General features: G+C 32.5%; 1 protein-coding gene across 5 annotated transcripts in view; it reads left to right on the plus strand.

Moving 5' to 3' along the window:
* LOC134266925 (aquaporin-8-like) overlaps positions 1-22,860 on the plus strand; it is a 123,555-nt gene that overhangs the window by 523 nt on the left and 100,172 nt on the right. Inside the window, exons 2-5 of one of the 5 annotated variants that reach the window (XM_062749136.1) lie at positions 1,438-1,564; positions 3,016-3,218; positions 3,906-4,061; positions 6,571-6,704. In XM_062749136.1, the coding sequence (XP_062605120.1) occupies positions 1,438-1,564; positions 3,016-3,218; positions 3,906-4,061; positions 6,571-6,580 (496 nt within the window). In that variant the 3' untranslated portion in view covers positions 6,581-6,704. Of the gene's footprint in view, positions 1-1,437; positions 1,565-3,015; positions 3,219-3,905; positions 4,062-4,766; positions 5,606-6,570; positions 6,816-22,860 lie in introns of those variants that run through there. The other 4 variants (XM_062749134.1, XM_062749135.1, XM_062749132.1 and 1 more) reach the window with 4 other exon arrangements.

Genomic DNA, 22,860 nt, shown 5'->3' on the forward strand with positions numbered 1-22,860 from the left:
TTTTAAGTTGTTTATGAATGATAAAAAAATATGATAAAATTCAAATAAAAAATGATTTACACTTGGCTTGACACAGTACGACGGCGTATCCGTGCCATATTGGCAACGTAGAATTTTTTTTAATCGTTTGTTCGATTTCCTAAATCTACAATTGTTTGAACTATTTTATAAATCGTTCAAACAATTTTATTTTGAACGATCTATAAAATTGTTTGAACGATTTTATTAATCGTTCAAACAATTTTATTAATCGTTCAAACAATTTTATAAATCGTTCAAACGATTTTATAAATCCTTCAAACAATTTTAGGAAATCGTTTAAAGTACAATTTAAAAATCGTTGCAACGATTTAGAAAATCGTTTGGACGATTTTTCCTCTGATTCAGAACAGAACTGTATTGCATCTATAAGAAAACTGGTAAAGCAGAGAATTCTCTTCGCTGCAGGCTAGAGTAAAACAGGTACAGAAACACTTATCATATTAAATTGTATCTTGTTAACTACGCTGTATGAATATTGTAGCAATGTTATAATGCATCCATATAAATATAACTAATCATGGCTTTGCTATTCTTTAAAAAAGATGTATTTCCTGTGTAAAACTTTGATCGGCCATTGCGGCCCCACCCTTCCCCCGGGGTCTTGATTTGGACAAACTTGAATGTACACTATCTGGGGATGATTCAACATGAGTTTCATCTTTCCTGTCCCTATGGATCTTGAGAAGAAGATTTTGAAAGATTTTTCCTATATATATTCCTATGTTAAAATTGGATTGGCCATTGTGGCCCCACCCTTGCCCTGGGGGTCACGATTTGAAGAAACATAAATGTACACTGCCTGAGGATGATTCCACATGAGTTTCATCTTTCCTGGCCCAGTGGTTCTTGAGAAGAAGATTTTTTAAAAAACGCCCTTAATTTTTCTCTAATTCATAATTATCTCCCCATGGAACAAGGCTTGACCCTTCATTTGAACAAACTTGAATCCCCTTTACCCAGGGAAGCTCTATAGCAAGTATGATTGAAATTAGTTCAGCGGTTCTTGAGAAGAAGATGAAAATGTGAAAAGTTTACAACAACGACGCCAACGACAACAACGACGATGACGACAGACAACAGACAAATTTTGATCAGAAAAGAAAAACATCGTACAATCGTACAAACAATTTAACAAATTGTACAAACGATTTAACAAATCGTACAAACGGTTTCCTAAATCGTTCAAACGATTTAAAAAATCGTACAAACAATTTCCTAAATCGTACAGACGATTTCCTAAATCGTACAAACGATTTATTTTTTTTTACATTGCCAATATGGCACGAATACGCCGTCGTACTTGAGACCAAGTGCAGTTCCATATTTTGTATTTTTCCAATGTAAAAAGGACTTAAACTGGAATTTATAAAACTTTCTTGCATGTACGTTTTGTAGTGGCGGGCATTTTAACCCTGCCATTACTTCTGCTGTGGCTCTGTGTGGGGGTGTGTCCCTTCTTTCTGCAGTATGTTATATCATCGCTCAGTTGGTTGGAGGCCTGATTGGGGCAGCTCTGGTTCTTGTATGTATACTTCAAAATTTTAACTCAGTTTATATCAATTTTTCTTCGTTAGAATAGGTCCTCAGTACCCCCTTGCTTGTCGTAAAAGGCGACTAAATGGGGCGGTCCTTCGAATGAGACCGTATAAACCGAGGTCCCGTGTCACAGCAGGTGTGGCACGATAAAGACCCCTCCCTGCTCAAAGGCCATAAGTGCCGAGCAAAGGCCTAAATTTGCAGCCCTTCACCGGCAATGGTGACGTCTCCATATCAGTGAAATATTCTGCAGAGGGACGTTAAACAGTATACAATAAATCTTCTTTAAATCGATCAAAGAATGATTTTTTTTTTACCTAGGAATTGCATCTATGCTTCGTTATATTGACTAGATATGGCCTTTGAAATAGTTGGAAGGATGAGCTTGATAATTTTCTTGATGTATAATGTTGCTAGTCTTCTACGATATACGTACATGTATATTAAACTGTTATTTTGTGTACGTGAACCATCAATTGATAAATCCCGTTCTTCTGTCCTTTCGCACGTCTCTCAGTTTGTTACAAAAACTTTGTCTTGGTAAAAAAATTTGAATGAGAAAAGATATCAATGACATTGATAATAAACATATGCATTACCTGTGACAAGACTTTTTCAAATGTACTATGATTTTTAACCTATGACCTAGAAGTTTAACCTTGAAGTTTGACCTACATTTCAAAAATTTTAACATTACTTTAAACTGACTATAACTTTTGAAAGAAAAAAGTTTGGGCTTTCATATTATACATGTGCATATATTACCTGTGACAAGAAATTTCTAAATTCACTATGATTTTTTATTCTTGACCTTTGACTTGCTGTCATTTTTGACCCCTTGGCCTTCCTGTTCGACGTAAATTACAAAACTTTCAAAATATGCTATGATTTTTAAACCATCACCTTTCAGTTTGAATTGCTTTTCAAAAATTTTAATATTTCTTTTGATTGGTTGTACGAAAAGAAAAGGCTTTCATATAAAAAAAGTATAGTACCTGGAACAAGAACTAATTAAAGGAACTATGATTTTGTGACCTTGACCAGCAAGTTACTGTATACTTACTTTTCAACATGTGATATTTTCTTACAACTGTATGCAATTGTGGAGATAAGATAAAACTTTCATATTTTTCATATGGATTACCAATTACAAGATGTTTCCTAATATGTTATGAGTTCTTTCCCCTTGACATACATGTTTGACCTAATTTCAAAACAATTAACTTTGGTGATTATTTTTGAATGACATGTGATGAATGACATGTGACGTCAGGTATAACGCATTTGTCAAAAAAATGAGAAAATAAATAAATTAAAAAAAACCTAACTTTGTTACTTTTGCTTCGTGTTACATCTTACAATCCCTTGTGTTGTTTGGGTTCTTTTTTTTTTCATAAAAATATATTACATAGCAAAATTTCCTTACATTTTAATAAGGGTATATTATCAGTACAAGACTACGAATTACTTCGCGGAGGAGCTACAATACTTAGCAAGAGGCCCGGCTGGGGTGTTCTGACGGAGGCCATCCTGACCTTCATGCTTATTCTGACCGTATTGATAACAACAATGGACGAAAAGAAACACAAGCTGGCACCTCTGGCGATTGGTTTTGCCGTCACGGTGGGAGTTATGGCAGGGTAAGTGCTATTTTATATGTTTTGTTTGTATGTTTCTTTAACGTCCCTCTCAAGGTTTTTTAAAACTCCTTTTGAGGCGTCAGTTTTTGTTTGTTTGTATGTTTCTTTAACGTCCCTCTCATGATTTTTTAAAACTCATTTTGAGGCGTCAGGGCATGTCGATGGAGGTCTGCAGTTTTTAGAATTATATTCAAACTTCAAGGTTTTTGAGAAGAAAGGATTTTTTTTCGTGACAGCGCATACTGTGACACGAGACCCCAGTTAAAACGGTCTCATCTGAAAGACTTGACTGAGATTCGAACTCATGACGTAGGGATCAAGTTAACTCCTTTATCCGCGGCTATACAGCAAATGTTTTAACCACTGCACCACGCGAGCGACGTATCTTGATATGTACTAAAGTAAAGATTTATAATGGTTATTGCTGGAGACCTGTTTTTGTCAGCTTATATATAATATGTCTGCAAATAAGAAAGGAAATATGGGAGTTAATTAGCATGACGAAATGTAGTAAATAAAGTTCCATGGTACCTGATCCCACCTCTGATGTTTCAGAGGTCTGTGTTTGCTTTGCTCCTATTTTGTATTGCTTTAATTGTGTATTGTTTTATGGACTTTGATATTGAATACTGTTCGTTATCTCCATATCCTTCCTAATTTCCTTTTTGTTTCATAATTTCATATCAGAGGATCTGTGACTGGTGGATCTATGAATCCAGCAAGAAGTTTGGGTCCGGCTGTTTCTACTTTAAAGTATGAACATATTGAAGGGGTTTGGGACTATCACTACGTCTACTGGGTAGGACCTTTTGTTGGTGTACTGGTAGCAGTCTTGATATATAGGTAAATGTCATTTCTGTTTTACATATAATCTTTTCTTTAATAATGAAAAGAAAAGAATACCGATTAAATATCTTATGCAGAAGGCTTTGTTCATTCATAATTTTATAATTATGCGTTCGAGAATTTGAACGAAGCAATGGTTATAGATAAGATATAGTCTCACATCTGACGCAAAATGTAAAACATTAAAATTTTAATCGGCATATTAATGGTTCGTCGGCCACAACCAGTTTTGCTTGGTTTGCAACATACGCATGGACCATAAGAAGCAGGAATAAAATTCTTGTTTTATTTAGAAAAGTACCGTTTCTTTTGCAGTAAAAACACGTCATTCGACAAGATTTTTAAAATACATACAATGAGTATGAAATTAGTGCAAGATTGTGTGAATTTGACACAATCTGATTTTTGCCCTCCGTATGTTTGACTTTGGTAAATGCTTTCACTTTAAATCAAGTTCTAATTCGTAAATACTAGTACATGTACAACAATTTTTTGTATCTATGAACTTCAACATCGAACTTTATATCCTTTGAACGTAGGGCGATCAATATTGTTTCCCTTTACTGGTATATTCTGTTGAATAAGATAATATTATTTTTAAATTCAAAATTAAAAAAAAAAACTCTCATCGAAAGAGACTATGGAATGTTTTGTCACTTAAACATTTTTAGTCTTTTGAGCAATAAAAACATTTCTTTTTAGACTCCTATTTGACACAACAAACAGACAACATAAAACCCCGTATTTATGGACACAGCGCTCTAGAATTGAAAGACCCGACAATGATCTGATGTTAAACTAACATAATTCAGGAAGGGGGAAAATTCAACAAGGAAAAGAAATGACTGCAGTTACAGAATGAATCGCAATTCAAACGTGCATTAACCAAAAATGCTGCTTTGCTTGATAAATTATGAATATATTTGCGTTATCCATTGATTTTTTGGCATAAAAAACAAATCGTTGGAATTAGGCTTTTTGCAAATCTGAATGTTGAAACTGGTAGGTGTTAGGAAAATTAAGCTTTGAATTCCATTTTACTCTACAATTTATTTTTATCATGATTTCAGATTGAAGTAATTTATATAAGAAAAATTAGGGTTTGGAAATTTATTCAACTTCTAAGTATACAAAATGTAAAGGAACTTGGAAATCTTGGAAAGTATTTATATCAAGCCTTCTTGATGGAGAAATGAATCATTTGTAATATTTTATGTGTTCAATAATTTCAATGACCTATTGTTGTAGGTCCAGCTGTATATTTGCTATTATAATGTATATGCATACTCTCATTTTGTTATACTGTCATACTATATACGCATATATAAATGTAAATTCTGATGTGTTTTCTGATGCAAAGAAATAAAGAACAGAAACTTTATTGTCCGAAAAAAAAGAACTTTTTTCTTGAATGCATTAAAACAATTACAAAATGTCTACAAAATTTTACCTGCAAGTATGTTTTGTACAAAATATTCGTCACATTAAAGCTATATATGGCGTATCTGAGCTAAAAAAAATAAAAATAGGAGATTAGCGTAGATTTACATGATATTTGTTATTTACGTTCAAATTCAAATTTTCACCTATTTGAACGTATATATTCTCACGTTTCTTTTAGTTGAATTGACTTCAAACTGTGTCTTAAATCTATTTCCGAGTCGGAAATAAAATCGGTTATTGTTTTAAATTTGTGATTTCTATGAGGCTCAATTGATTTTAATTGTGTAATTTACAGGAAAGTCCTATCTTTATATGAATTTAAGAAAACAACTGGAAAGATCTTCAAAATTTTATTTTAGTTAGTCTAAACTTTTCAAAATTACGACAGATATAACATTGAATTCAGAGAGATCGATTTATCAACTTTCAATAGTTTTCCTGTTTGTGGCTCATTCAGCCAAATAATTATAGTAATAAGTACTATTGTTATACTGATGTTTGTTGCAATAGTTCAAATGACAAATCCTGCTTTTAAGGTTTTTTCATCTTTGATAATAGTTTTGCTAGTTTGTTTAACAGTGACGATAAATTTACCTTAATTGGTTTGGTAAAATTTTGTAAAATTGTAATGTCTTTATTTCACTCTTGAAATTCCTTCCAATACCTGTATAAACCGGTTTATATGTTAATTCTTTGTTGATTTATTTCTTGTTCGTACTTTTATGCCTCATGTGAGGCCATAAAGTGAAATTAAATGTTTCACATGTTTATTTTCAAAGAAAAGCTCCGCTTTGCGGTGGCCTTGTTGTATTTATAATCTTATAGATTTTTAGTACATTCTACATAATACTTTATTTGCGCCAGTCCACAAAATTAAATTAAAAATTAAAGCGTTGGTAGCTACGCGTAGCAGAAGGACTCTCCCGGAAATCTCTCTCTCTCTCTCTCTCTCTCATAAATTATCATATGTTTATGTTTGAAAAGAAATGCCACAAATGTAGATTAATTAATTTACATGAACGATTTTCATGATTTAAAATAAACTTACTGGCTTACTGCGCAGTTTGCAGTGAAAATGATGGCCAACGAAGCTCAAACGACACGACGAAACGATTCTGGTGGTTTAGTGGTAGATAAATTTATACGTCCAGCATTTGCCGAGTTTTTAGGGACCGCATTTCTGGTATTTCTCCTGTGTTTGTCTGGTCCAATCTACCTTTATAACGGCAAATTAGGTGAAAATATATTTTCGGCACTAGTGTATGGATTTGGTTATGTATTCTTGATTTATGCATTCGGTGAAATCAGGTATGAATTTATATTTTAACTAATGGCAGATATTATTCTTTCAAGGGATTTTTGACAGAAAAAATGTTTTGAAAATATCGCTCTTACGAAATGATCATCATAAATTATATAGAAAATAATAGCAAAATGATGTATGGGTGAGTTTAAAAAAAAAAGACCACCCTGTACTAAAAATACGGGCAATTACAATAATTGTCTATGTCTCAGCATTCGTCTTTAATTAGGGTCTAAATACATGTCAAATATCTGATTGATATCTCAATTCACAAAAAATAAAGCTAAAAATGTCAGGAGCGCAACACTTTTTGTGATATTTTGAAAAACAGCATTTTTAAAGGCCTGTGAAATAAATAATAATAATGGTTTATGTTTAAAATAAAGGCTTTCCATTTTAAATGTAGTCTGTAGCAACAATTGTTTGACGAAGTTGTGGTAATGGCTGATGTTGAAAAAAAATGTTATTCACGCACGTTGTACCACCTCAGCAATGGAACCGAAAAAAATAGCGTGGCAAAAATATATAGATTTAAAAAATCTGAAAGATATTCAAGTCAAAAAAGAGTTTTCAAAGTGTAAAATTATAACTGATATATAGCTTAAAACTAAAAAAAAAATAAGTTAGATCACAAGACTGCATTAATGAGAGTATCTGTACATACCCACTTATGTCATATGTGCAAGATTTGATGCTTTGCTCCAAAGCATGACAAAAGTTTTTTCACTGTTTGATTCTCTGATTTTTATTTTGGAAATTATGACACAAAGAACATTTTTACCAAATACCTGTGTTGTAGAGTAGGATTTTCCCCATTGCAAGCCTCCCCCTGGAAATCGTACTCTAGAGTAGGATCCCCCCTCGAGGGGAAATCTCACACCAGAGCCAAATTCCCCCCTCTTTAATTTCTTTCTCAGAGTAGGATTTACCCCCTCTTAATAGAGTCAATATAAACCACAACCGCAATATTTTTTTTAAAAGATAAACTACAAACGGATTTTTAAAAGGTGAATGAGTGTTTTTAGACTTATATTGTAAGAATTTTTAAAGCATATATTTCAATCATGGATTATGGAATCTCAACCAAAACATATAGTTTTGAAAAGAAATGTAAATATTCTAAAAATTTGATGAAACAAACAAAAAATGGATGTCTAGACTGGTATATATATTTCAGTGGAACGAAATGCAAACTTGAAATTAACCTACCAAAAATTAGCTCAATATCTCCAATCGTTTCGAAAAAACATTGCGGTAAACCGTTAAAAATGAAAAGGTCGCAATTCCTTTTAAAATGGAAGCAACACTAAACTCAAACTTGAACTCTTCAAGATATCCTTCTACATACTAAAAATCCATTCAATGTCTTCAAGCATTTAGAAAATGGTGCGGAAAACAGATGAAAATTATAGTCCTCTCCAGTTTCATCAATTTATCTAATTAAGATAATGGTTTGACGGATTTAAAATTTTCAAAATTTTCATGTTCAATTTTCATATACGTATGTTCACTACATCTGGTCACCATTTTGATAAAATTGACACTTGTAGCAATGTGCCAGCCATTCTTGCTCAAGAATAAGTAAAGCAATTGTATTTCATTGGGGGAAAATTGGCTCTGGGGGAAATGGGGCACTCTATAACTTCTTCACAAAGTAGGATTTCCCCCCGGAAAATTGACTCCGGTGTGAGATTTCCTGGGGGGAAATCCTACTTTAAAGCCAGTTTTCCGGGGGGGGGGATTCTACTCTAGAGCCAGTTTTCCGGGGGGAAAGATTTTAGGGGGAAAGCGTATTCTACAAGACCGGTACTAGTAGATTTGGGTATGTCTGTGCTGCAGATGATCTAGATTTGCATGGTCAGGAGTGCAATGCACTTTTAAAGACTCAAGATTATTTGTTGAAAAGACTTCTATTCATGTAAAGAAAAAAATCTTTTGATAATGATGATCTATTTGAATAACTTATTGAATTATTGACAGTTTTATTATCAAAGTTGTTCTCTTTTTCAGTTTTAATAATTCAGATTAGTTATTATCTTTTCTAATTTCTTATTTCTTTTTGAAATACAAAAAAGCACTGAAAAGCAATTCTACTTCAAAACAAATATTTCAAAATACCGGTAATTGCTCATCAAATTTGAATAATTACTGGTTTAAAGAAATGATTGATGAGTAGAATTTTAATGACTGACGTCAGCTACTTACAGGGTTTGTCCTGTGCAGAAAAACATCCTATAAAATTTATTTTACCAAATATATATTCTAATTTTTTTTTTTAATTTTTACATGTACGGAAATAGACATTATGTGTTCTATAGCATTATTTTTCAATTTTACTGCTATTTGGATTGCAACAAAACTGTTAAACAATTATCAAAGATCTTCATCTTTCTTTTTTAAAACTAAATTTTAAAAAGTTTGATACTTGTAGTATCTGATGTTAGAGGCATTTTTCAGTCCATTCAGAGAATAGTTTAAGGTAGAATAAGAACAAAATGTAAACAGTTCTTCAAATGACTTAAGTACACTATAATGTGTTCAAAGAACTTTATTCAGTAATAACCTATATTTGCCCCCAAAATCAAACTTTAACGGAGAAATATTTAATGATGTTCTAAAACATGGGGATATATGCTGACTTCAAAGCACTGAATATTTTCATGTCAATGAACGTCATATTTTACATATGACGTCACGAAAATGACGTAAATTTAACATTTCCATGATTTCTACAAAAAATGTATATATTGCGTCGATGTATTGAGAAAAGGTCTGCGAACGCAGGTCTGATCAGGCTCTACATTTTGTTTGTGAGGTACTGTGAGTACTGGGTTCACAAAATGATACCTCCACAACCCATTTTGTTATACTGGCAAAGTCCATGTTTTGCTCTGGGAGATCAGAAGTTAGTATCAGATTACATAGTTAAGGTAGGATTCTTCTTACACAAAACTTAAAGATGAATAAATTTTCACAGAATCAAGAAGACAATATAACTAAGTGAAAGTTTCAGTAAGATAAGTTCTGACCGTTTTATATTTGAGTCAAGGTCAGGTCAAGATCATTACCTTTTCCCTTGACATTAAGAATTAAAAATGACTGCATCCAATCATATGATCAGTTCTTATATTGCAAAAGATTAAATGTTTTTCTTTTTTCATTAAAAAGATATTACTATATAGGGTCTATAAGATGATATAACCAATTTGACAAAAATAGTTAGAAAAACACGAATTTTCTCTATTTTTCTTAAAACTTTAGGATATTTAAGCTTTTTTATGCACCCTATATTAAATTTTTTCTTATTATTTTCACATATGGTAAAGAGGTCATATAGAAATACAAAATGATACAAAAACAAAAAAAAATTACAGTTTGCTAAGAGAGTAAAAACACTTTCTACGGATTTTTGGCTCATATCTATACTTAAAATGGAAGCTTTGGGACTCTTACCCTCAGCAAGGAAGGACAACTCGTTCTTTGAACTTCTCAGAATGGTCTAATTCAATGTAGAAATTTTTATCCCGTAAAAGCATTTTTAGATACCAATGTTTATTAACATGAAATGAAATTAGAAGTGATTTATGGAGGTTTGCAAAGAACCTTGAAGCACATTGAGAGGCTTATAATGATAATTGTTGCATGAAAATATTTAATTTTCAAGCTTCATTTAAAGACTTTTTGAATTAAATAAGGGTAAAGCAGTTCCATGGTCTAGTAATAAAAGAGAAAAAAAGTTCCGTGGTCTAGTGGTATGTCTCTCGCTTAACATGTGAGAGGTCCCGGGTTCGAATCCCATACGATCCATTTTCTTTTTCTTTTTTTTCGAAATACTTTTTTATTTTACTAAATGATAGTATTCAGCATGTGAAATGAAAAATTTATGAGGTCTGGCTTGTACAAACTCATAAAATCATCATTACAGTGTGATAAATATTCCATTTAAAAGAATCTTCTATACACATAATTAAGAAATAAACAACGTTATTCAGTGAACATGGCGTTATGAATAGCAATTGCTCTGCTGGCATATTCCATGATGCGCGCTAGCGCATCATGGAAAATATGCCAGCAGAGATATTGCTATTCATAATGCCATGTTCATTGAATAATCATTGTTTATTACTTATATTTGCTTTCTTTTATTTTTTTTTCAAGAATATCAGAGGAAATCCTGACTTACATAAGGACACAGCTTCTTGTCTTCAGTGAAGAAAAACATACGGCTTTAAAATCAGTAAACCTGATTAATGCTCCTTTTCTCTAATAAATCACAAACATATTTATAAAGTATTTCCCTCTCAAACACAGTAAATCTGGATACAAGCAGCGCCGTCATCACATTTTTGTTTTGATGCAGTTGTGACGTCATCGATCAACGTTATTAAAACCCTCTTACAAAAATAAATAATTTAACACTATGATGAAAAATGAGCATGCTTTTATAATGATTATTACTCCAGAATGCTTTTCTATAATTTTTTTTAGTTTATTTATTTTTAAGAGCTGAAATCATTCTTGAAATAGACACACTAATTAAAGAAATTTTCTCTTTCTGAATGTTATTACCCAAGTGTAACGAGTTATCGTTCTTTGTTCAAATATGCATGATACAAAAAAATAAAAATATGGCAGTTCTCTACAATTTTTAAAAAGTTTTATTATACAATTAAATACATTGACTAAAATTGAATTTTTAAAGATATAAAGCAGTAATTTTAAATATTCTGAATTTCCTTTTTTTCAAAGAATATTATTAAAAACTTATTTTAATTCCTCTTATGAAACATTTCATATATATACTTCTCAACACTTTTTGCAGCCCGGAGGACCGGGCTGCTCCATACATATAAGTTTAAGTGTTTGTGTATGGGGATTGGGGTGGGAGTAGTTTTGTAGAATTAAAGGTTTTCTAAACATTGAAAAGATTGTAAATCAGAATGTTATTTCCGTTTATAAATTACGAGATACATAATATATTTACTTCCATAAAGTGAATCTGTAAAAATATATATGTTTTTATATTTAATATATAAAGTTACTTATCATTTACTATCGAAACAACGACAGGTCCCTTTTTTTAGAACATCGAATTTTACTTCTCGGATAAAAACGTACTCTGCACAGTTCGTGTTTTATATTCTAAAATTGAAGATTAATACATTTTTAAATATAAATGATGCGTGTGTCTAACTTCAATTAATATTTTATGCAGCCAACATTTACTTGAAGAATTGATCAAGTTTAAAATGGTATCGTTTTTGATTAATTTTTATCCGACTACAAGTTTTTAAAAATATTTGCGACTATCGTCTCCATCAATTAGACGCATGCCTTTTTACACATATCGAAGCGGTTTGTTGACCAAGACTCATTTTCATTGTTTACTTATATATTTCCCGGGCGACAATTGATGGTTACATCAACGTTTTCTTGTTATAAGTGTAGTAGAGATTGTTCTACACGGGTGTGATAGAGCAATTGCTCTCATCGTAGAAGCAGTTGCGTCTATAGTCCTATGAACGCAGTTGATGACTACATGTTCATAGTGGGAGAGAGCAGTGGATATGCAAATATATGAAAAAGTCTTTGATTGTGTAAAAATTATAACTAAATTCGTTGTTCTATAATAATTCTGAGAGGCAGAAAAGAAGAATTTTCATACACCACCAATCCGCCAAAAATATATTCCCTGGTAGTTTTCGAATACTAGAAATTTACCATTTCTATTTAAAGTTGTGCAGTTGTGATGAGGAAAGAAAAATATGCCTTGGTCTTTTAAATCTCTTTCACCTAAATATATAGGACATATATGCAAATATACATTGAAAATTTCATCTAGTCAAAAACCATAGAAGAATCCTACCTTAAGGGGAGACAGGGCACATTTCACATGACTAAAAAGACATATAACGTCATAATCGGTGATGATATACATGTTAAACGTTGTTAAAATCAACAGTCCTTGTGTAATTTTATTCTAAATTCTAAAATTGTTTTAAAACATTTAATTTTAGAAATTATTATTAATAAAATTTTTAAAGATCTTTGTCATCATTTAGATATTTTGAAGTTTCCCAATCCACACATTTGTTTCTCTTTACCCTGCAGTCTGACGTCAGTGACGCCATAGACGTAGTGTTTGAATTCTCGGTGCATCGAGATCAAGTACACACACCTGTCATGATCAGTTTTATTTCATAATGAACAGGTCACAGTCAATGTATCGTGATAAATTTCTGAAGCAGTTTTTTTTAAATCAATATTTTTTCGTGTTTAGTAGCAGAGATTCCCTCTATTTGGATAATTTTGAATGTTTATATTTTCGTGTGACGTCACAATTGATTTCCCGCACTCGGAAAATACAAACGTGAAGCGTTTTTATCATGCTTACGTCTAATTCAACGATGTCCTGTGCGATATTGAGGTAAGCTTTACCCTGTGATATTTATGCAGTGAATAATTACGATGAAGGACTGACATTCAATCGTAAATTTGGAAATATTTATTGGCATAATTTTTTTCCAAATGAGGTTTTTGTCGTTGAAGCTGCCTTGAAAAATGCAGAAATTATCCCACCCAAATACTATATAAAATTAAAACAATTGCTTTCAGATAATTTTAACACTATGAATATTCTGAAATATTTGAGTATATAGTGCTATCTATCATTTTTATCGTTTGTGCGTAAAAATTCGCAATATGGACTCCGTTATTGGCCCGTACACATGAAGTATCTAAACTCCATACAAACTCTAAACAGGGCGGTATTTGTGGGGCGATATCTTTAAAATAAGTCAAGAAATCCCATGACAGGACCGCTTTAAAATGTTCAGTACATATTAAATAAGTAATACAAAAAATACGAAAAAAATTCTTTGACAGAATTTTTTTCAGCTAAAGGTCCTGTTCCTCCTTAAGAAGAAGGTACACAATTGCGTTATGTAATAAATAATCTGTGAAAATATTAAATTTTTAGCTCTTCTGAGCCAAAGGCTCAAAGAGCTAATGCTATGGATATTTGTGCGGTGTGCATAAACTTTTTAGAATATGGGCCATAGCTCAAGAACCTCTTGGCCAGTCAGTGTCAATTTGTCACAGGGTATCCTTGGCCTAAGGACTACCATGTATATTAAAATAAGTGTTGGGACCCTTAAACAAGGGGAGATAATTAGGAAAACAAAACCAAAAGTACTAGTTGCTAAAAAAATCTTCTCCAGAACCACCACTCAGATTTTCACCAAACTTACATACAAGGACCAGGATATGTTGAACATTAAAAAATTGCACGGGGAATTACCTTGGGGCAAAGGGTGTGGTCTCAAGGTCACTTCAAAGTTGACCTAAATTTTGAATTAATAAAAACGTTTATATTTTGCTTTCTAGAAGGACTAGGGTCATCAAATCTTGTAAGTTGATGCATCTTAGGACTTCACATCATGTTAACTCAAAAGTAGGTCACGGTGACCTACTTTTTAAATTTTGCGGGCATTTGTTTTCAAATTGATTTGAAGGCATATTTTGGACACTTTAAGGCCTATGATCATCAACCTTTGTCAGTTGATGCATCTTGGGTCCTCAAACAACGTCAATTCAAAAGTAGGTCACTGTGACCTACTTTTTGAACTTTATGACTAATTCTTTCTAAAGCATTTACTCCAATTGTTTCAGACATTGAGAGGGTTAGAATCATCAAATCTTGTAAGTTGCTGCATCTTGGGACCTTAAGGAGTATCTCTACACCTATAAAGTATAACTGGTTTTTGTTGCATGCATTTGTTTCTAATTATAGGCTCCATATCCGATAAAATAAGGTTCCAAAGTATTTCAAGTTATTTTTTAGAAGTATTTAAAATATTTTATTAATTTTGTTAGAACCACTCCTATCTATATTTTTTAAAGCCCAGTGCTTTAATTTTTTCTTCAAAGTTTAATGTTATAAATATTGAAAAAATAACCAACGAAGTTAAAAATAAAATCAACATAATTTTTATTCACATTTAGAAAAATAGACAAAAGAAAAACAAAAACAGCATTTTCTTGAGAATGGCTGGTTGGATCTCCTCCAATATCTGAAAAGATATATAATATCAAAGGGTAAAAACGATGAAAAAAAGAAATTGAACAAAATTGAAAAACTGTCAAAAAATTCAAACATCATAAAGATTCAGGTGTGAGAGATCCGCTTTAAGAGTGGGCTCAAATATCTTGGTACTGTTTTTTTTTTATAAACTTCAAATAAACTCTACTATAACTTGCACAAGTATTGAAAAAATGCCAAGCAAGGACATTGAAACAAGTTTGTATTGTACATGTATTGTTTTTCAAATGAGTTTAAGCGAAAACCATCACGTTTCCAGTCAACGACAAAGACGTGTATTTAGTGAATTCATGGTATTGAGAAAGGTAGATTTACTTACCGTTTCTATCCAACTTGCATATGTTATCCAGTGCTAGATATAACAAAACATGTAAACATGGTAAATGGCCAAAAGCGTGTAAAAGAAATACCTATAACTAAATTCACACTTCGTCTAAATCTGTACGTACAGTGCACGTTTTCCCATACAAACAGCTGATAATCAATGTTGATCAAACGTTTGGGTCATGCAAAATTCCACTTACTGTGGAAACGTTTTGGTGATTTCATGACGAGTTTAAATTTCACCGGGTATAACCATTCATTCGGGTGTATACAAATCATGAACTGAGTATCCTCTAGTCGATGGAAAGATAATACATATGTCTTATCTTATAAAATTTGCATTTTGGGGGGGGGGTATATTTTTCTGGAAAGCATATTGTTATTGAAGAAAAAAGAAATTTCTGAGTGTATGGCGTTTTGACACGTAATGGTGAATTAGCATAAGGACAAACCATGTTTTTATATAATTTTTTCTCACCTAAATTCTTATTCTAATAAGTTTGTAAATATATTATTTAATAATTAAATAAGTAGAAATTGAATAAATTGACAAACAATTCATTTTTAAAGAAAGAATACGTATTTGGCGATACACTGAATTAATTGAGGTGATTCAATGTACATTCCATCCACAATATCGCATGTTGTGTTATACTCAGTGATTCATCGATACTAAGTAAATATGAATAAGATCATTTGGGAACAAAATGGCGTTTCAACTGAAATACGCCATATTGTGACGTTGTAGAGAGCCCCCTTAAAACATATTTATGAAAAAGTACGTCACTGTGACCTACTTTTTTAACTTTGCAGGCATTTGCTTTCTAATTGTTTAAAAAGCCTTTGATTACCTTCAGACCTACGACCATCAAATTGTATCAGTAGATGCATCTTGGCACTTTGAAAAATGTCGATCAAAAGGTAGGTCACGATGACCTACTTTCGACATTTTATGGCTATATTTAAGTATCATAGGTATTTATTGGCTTAGAATTATCAAACTTTGTGAGTTGATGCATTTCGGTTTTTCGAAGAATGACGTCCAAAAAGGTCACGAAGACCTACATTTGACATTTTATGGTTTTATCCAAATACCTCAAGTATTTATTGGTTTAGAATCATCAAACTTTGAAAGTTTATGCATCTTGGATTTTCGGAGAGTGACAACCAAAAATTATGTCATGGTGACCTACTTTTGACATTTTACGGCTTTATTTAAGTATCTCCGATATCTATTGTCTTAGAATCATCAAACTTTGTGTGTTGATGGATCTTGGGTTTTCAGAGAAAGTTGACCAAAAAGTAGGTCATAGCGACCTACTTTTGACATTTTATGGCTTTATTTATGTATCTCCGGTACTTATTTTCTTAGAATCATCAAACTATGATAGTTAATGCATCTTGGGATTTCAGAGAATGTCAACCAAAAAGTAGGTCACGGTGACCTACTTTTGAATATCTCAGGTACTTACTGGCTTAGAATTATCAAAGTTTGTCATGCAGTTGATATATCTTGGGTTTTCGAAAATCATCCACTTAAAAGTACTGTAGGTTGTGGTGACATACCTTTGACATTTTATGGCTTTATTTAAGTATCTCCGGTTTTTGTTGTCTTAGAATCATCAAACTTTGTCAATTGATGCATATTGGGTTTTCCAAGAATGTAGACAAAAAAGGAGGTTACTGTGACCTTTTTTTGACATTTCATGGCAGTGTTTTGCAATGGAAAACCAAAAATATTTGTCGGATCAAACAGTAAAACATGAAGTGCAAAATGAAACAAAACTTCTGCCATAGTCTTATTAATTTCATTCAGTGATGTTAGAGGAGTTGCGAATAAGAGATGGGTCCCACAAATGGTAACATATGGACACACATACAGAATGACGGACAGAAATTCCGATCAGAACATGTATATACCCTCCCACTTTTCAAGTGGGAATAAAATATGAGAAATCAGGGATGCAACATAATAATGTAAAATAGGGTCACTTCAAACTCTTACTAAGATCATTTTTTAAAGAAAACTTGTATGTCAAAATTCTTTTTGGGGTCTGATTTTAATGATTGATTTAAGGGGCAAAATGATGTTAAGGAATTTATTGTTCCATATATTTTTTTATATTAAAACTTTTCAAACTAAAATATAAAAAGGAAAAAAATCGATTTTGTATTCTAGGAAGTCTTGTAGGATGTAGTGATTTTTTCTTTTTTTCAGAAAAGGTTCACCATTTTAAAATCTGAATTTTTTTTTTATCCAATTGCTTATTCAATTGCTACTTAAAGAAAGTTTAACTTAAATTCATGTTCTATATGATGGTATAAGTGAAAAGTATGTTTTGTGTGGCTGAAAATTAAAACAAATAATTCGGTGGTCGTTCTTTTTTTTTTAATTCACCCATATTTTAATATCCATACTAAGTATGCTATTAAAAAATGTTAATTAATGTTCACATTAAGCAAATTTCAAAATAACTGATGACTCTTGTAGCGGCGGGTATTTTAACCCAGCCATAACATTCGCCCTGACTTGGAATCATGTGCTACCTGTGCTTGTTGCAGTATGCTTTTCCATTGCTCAAATAGCGGGAGGTCTCCTAGGAGGAGCGTTGGCCCTTGTATGTATTATTATTTATCAGGCATGTATCACAAAGGGGGATGATTACTGAACCTTTCATTAACTTACGGTGTCCTTCTCTCTCCCCTCGAATTTTGAGAAAACGACGATACGTGTATTTGAATTCAAATCAACAAACGTTACTTCCATTTCTAAATTATCATTTTTTGAGGCTGCTGTTCCGACGAAGGAATACAAACAATACATCGGTGGAGCAACAATGCTTTTATATGAGACAGAACCAGGCTGGGGAGTTCTGATAGAGGGCATCCTTACGTTTTTAGTAACTTTGACTGTTTTTATCACAGCGCTGGATAAAAAGAAAAGAAAAAGGTCACCTCTAGCAATTGGATTCTCTGTTATCGCATGTGCCCTTTCAGGGTAAGATTTCAAGACAAATTAATTTACTGGAAATAAATAATTTCATATATTGTTGCATAAGTAATTAAGGGAGGTTGACGTTTAAAAAGTAAAAGTGATCACATTTATTATTAAGCTTTGTTGTAAGGTTGCTATTCACGTCTTTTGCTTGCAATATATCCAAGTATGAAGCACATGTGTCAGACCCTGTGATATCTTTGATTTCAAGCTCACTGGGATATATTGTGTTGACATATGGATGGATTGATTGATTGATTGTATGTTGTTTAACGTCCCTCCCGAGAATTTTTCACTCATATGGAGACGCCACCATTTGCCGGTGGAGAGCTGCAAATTTTGTCCCTTACTCGGCACTCATGGCCATTGAGCAGGGAGGGATCTTTTTCGTGCCAGCACCTACTGCGACATGGGACCTCGGTTTATATAGGTCTCATCCGAAGGACCGGTCTCCACGTCCCGCAGTGGGATTCGAACCCGCGACGTAAGGATTGACTCCTTACTTCGCGACTCTAGAGCAGACGCTCTAACCACTGCGCCACGCGGGCGGGCACATATGGATGGAAATAATTATGGTTCATCAACGGTCCGTCGTAGATGTATCTAAATGTCGAGTTGAAAGCCACAGCAAATGTTTTCTTTTTCTCATGTTTAAAATTTTGAATGAATTCTGCTTCATGTGAATACAAAAAAGTCTGTTTATAACAGGGCGTAATTGGTATCTATGGGGATTCCAACATATTGTTCGATACAAAGACCTAGTTTAAAAAAAGAAACAATCAGAAACTCAAGCATCCTTTAAATATCGTCTTCAGAGTGCTTGTGTGTACAATCAGAATGTTTTAACCAAATAATTTTGCAGATGACCAATGACAAGATAAGTAAATTAGACTAGAACAATTTTTATATAAGAAGGTTCAATATTGCATATTCTTATTAGGCTTGATCTAATCCTTTAAAACGCTTTATGAAAGTCCATAGTGATTTTTAATTATATCAAGTAATAAAGCTTCCTTCAGGATTGAGTACTTAATCAATATTCAGATATTTAAATAAATGCACTTAAACAAACTAAACTCAAGATGACATGCTTTGAAAGTTAATTTGCACATTCACAACAGGGCAGTTTATACTGGTGGATGTATGAATCCGGCAAAAAGTTTTGGACCGGCTGTATCCTACTCCAGATACCTGGATTTCAATGTTTGGGAATATCACTACGTCTACTGGGCGGGACCCTACGCGGGGGCACTGATAGCCGCTATTACTTACAGGTTGAGAATTATTTGCATTGCAGATAATATAAAAGATATATATGACTTTGGTTTATTGAACGTTTCTAGGTATACACTTTATAAAGAAATATACGGAGATAACGAATAGTATTCAAGCTCAAAAGTTCATAAAACAATACAAAATAGGAGCAGAGCAAACAAAGAACTCCAAAACATCATAGGTTGGATCAGGTGCCATAGAGGAGCAAGCATCACCTGCCGATTCGCTGTGTGCTTCTTGTCATGATTGGGAAATAACGGAAAAATCTGTCGTCAATTTAGTGTTTAAATAACATAATAAACATTAATTAAAAGAAGCGTCAATCAGCATTTGACTCAATGATAAATCTATTTGCTGACAAGGTCATTGTAAGTAACGAAAATTCATTGTTTGGTTAAGATAGGCAGTGTAATTTTAGTTGACAAAATATAAGGTAAATGAAAGAATCAATTTGTCATTAAAAACATTATGTCTTTTTAACATTATTCAAGATTATTTGAGGTAGGACAAATTGGTAAATTTCTATTTCATGAAGTCCTTAATTTTACATTTAAATGAACCTTTTCAAACTTTACAATGATTTTAGAAAATTAATTGAATATTAAGTGAGTATAAAAATAAAAAAAATCATTTTTTATTTTAGATTTTTGTTTGCAAAGAGAAGGACACCAGATTATCTGACCTTTACACATTCCGAAGGACACTCAACTCCCAGTAATAACATTCCAATTCAATGAGGGACACTCAACTCCCAGCAACAGCATTCCCAGTGACACTCAACTCCCAGTAATAACATTCCAATTCAATGAGGGACACTCAACTCCCAGCAACAGCATTCCCATACAATGACACTCAACTCCCAGCAATAGCATTCCTATACAATGTGGGACACTCAACTCCCAGCAATAACATTCCCATACAATGACACTCAACTCCCATCATCATATTCCCATACATTAAGGGACACTCAACTCCCAGCAATAACATTCCCATACAATGACACTCAACTCCCAGTAACAACATTACCATACAATGATGTTGAAATTCAAAAGAACAGCCGTGATTTAATAAAGTCAAATAAAAGCCTATGCCTACATGCATGGATTTTCGTGTACATGTATCTTTTTATACTTTGCAATAGAAGATTTATATTTATAGTCATATTTTTTTTGCTCTGTCCATCCCTTTATATGTCTGTTAGTGGGCTAAATTAATCTTGGCCACAACTTTTGATATATGTTATATGTGTATTCTTCTTTGGGTATAGTCTGGTCCGATTTATAGAAAAAAATACTTCTAACGGCAAATAATTATTATTTGGTCCAGCATAGTTTTTTTAACCTATTTCGAGTATGCTGAATCCGAAAAAATATGCTGGTCTTCATGAAAATGGCGTTAAAGAGGTCAAAATGGCGATTCAAAATGGCGGACATCCAATTTTTCTTATTTTCTCTAAATATCGTTCAAATAGGAGAAATAATGTGTGGATATGTCACTGAGCGTAATACATGTATAAAAATGATAATAGAATGCTAACATCATTAGCTTAACTCAGAAAATTTAGTCGTTTTTACACTTAATTCGAATTTTCTCTGATTTTTTTTTTGCCTATTGTTCTATATTCCGCTTTGTTCAGGATTTAACATTTGAAAATATCCATACACTGCAGATTTGTATTAATTCCTCTGCATCTCACTATTCTACAACTGAATGATGGCGCAGCTGTAAGTTAAAAGTCCAAATGGCGATTCAAAATGGCGGATATTCATCTTTGTTTAATAAAAAATTGCCGACTCGGCGTTAAACAATATACAATCAACCAACCCACACTCAAGGAACAACACATTAATGTTCAAATGTTAAAAGTCTATTTTGTTATCCAAAACCATATGCAAAAACAACTAGAGGTACTGTGAGCAATTAGCTCACTAAGGGATACCCCGGTCTCCCATATGAATATACTGACAGTGTCCATGTTTTGATATGAATAATGTGTCGGATCAAAAAGTAAAATAGCTACGAGGTCAAAATGGCAATATGTTATAAAGATTCTGATAAAGTTTCATCAAATTTCATTTAGTGTTATGTGAGGAGTTGCAGATAAGAGATGGGTACCTCAAAGCGTAACAGACGCATACCGATTACTCTATACCCGTCCGCTTTTCAAGCGGGGTATTAAAAAAATCTCTGATATTCAAGACATGTAGCTCTTTATTTCGTGACCTCGTATAGATTTGTTGTCTTTTAGGTTACAAAGGTCATTCTATTAGTAAGAAAATTCTCAAACTAGATCATCTGAAATCACATTGTGCATGATTGAGTGCATATTTTGATGAGAAAAGTTGTAAAATTATGCAATTTAAGAGCGCCTGCAGATTCCTTGTGATTCCTATCACTTACAAGCTTTCGTACCAATAGGCCTAAGCCATTCCTGACTTCGATCTAGTCAACACTTCTCTTGACAACAAAATTTTCTTGAACACTCTAAGAACTTTACAAGGCAATTTGATGATCCACACTTCTTTGTTAGGATAGTGTAAGGTTGTATCAAGAATCGAGGGGGGATTGAACACAAACATTTTCTTCTGTCAGATTTTGTAAATTTCAAACTTTTAAAATTTACATACACTGTTCAATACAAAATTATCCATTCACAGTATGAAATATTTGAAATTGCAGTTGAATTTTTGACTGAAAATAACAAAATGCAAATGTAGGGACACAGAATCAGAGCTGGACAATCGAGAAAATTTATGGTTTACGTGTATTATACTGATAATTCTTATAATATATATGTTTATATTTGGATATTTTAATATACATGTACATGTATTCAGATTTATTTGATGTAAGAATTACTAGCCCTATAATTGGTCGTGGTCAATCATTTTAAAAATCATACTAAGTTATGTTGCACTAACCTTCCACATGAACATAATTTTTTTTTCTACATTGGACAAAAAATAGATCAAGAATTCCCAACAACTGAATGTTCACTAGCCTTAATGCTCGAGGGATACTGCTCTAGGGTAGCTTAATTTTCATATTGTCCTCAAAACAGGAATTTTTAGATGATATTATTAACTTTTTATGTGAGGAAGCATGGTGAGACAGGTAAACGGTAAATGTCTTCGAATTGTCGTCAAAAATTATCTTAACAATAGAAGTAATTAAACAAAAATCCATTTTATAAAAATCCGAAGTCATTAACAAAAATATCCTCCAACTTTCATTGCATATTTGAACATTATTTCACGAATAAAAAAACAATTCAAGCTGTAATTTATTTTCTGCAAAACAAACCAGAATTAAGCAGTTTGGGTATTTTACAAAATTCGAGTGTATAAGACGTCAT

This window comes from Saccostrea cucullata, unplaced genomic scaffold (genome assembly GCF_032062105.1).
Source record: "Saccostrea cucullata isolate Sc308-1 unplaced genomic scaffold, CSIRO_AGI_Scuc_v1 ctg618, whole genome shotgun sequence".
In the NCBI taxonomy this organism is placed as follows: Eukaryota; Metazoa; Mollusca; class Bivalvia; order Ostreida; family Ostreidae; genus Saccostrea; species Saccostrea cuccullata.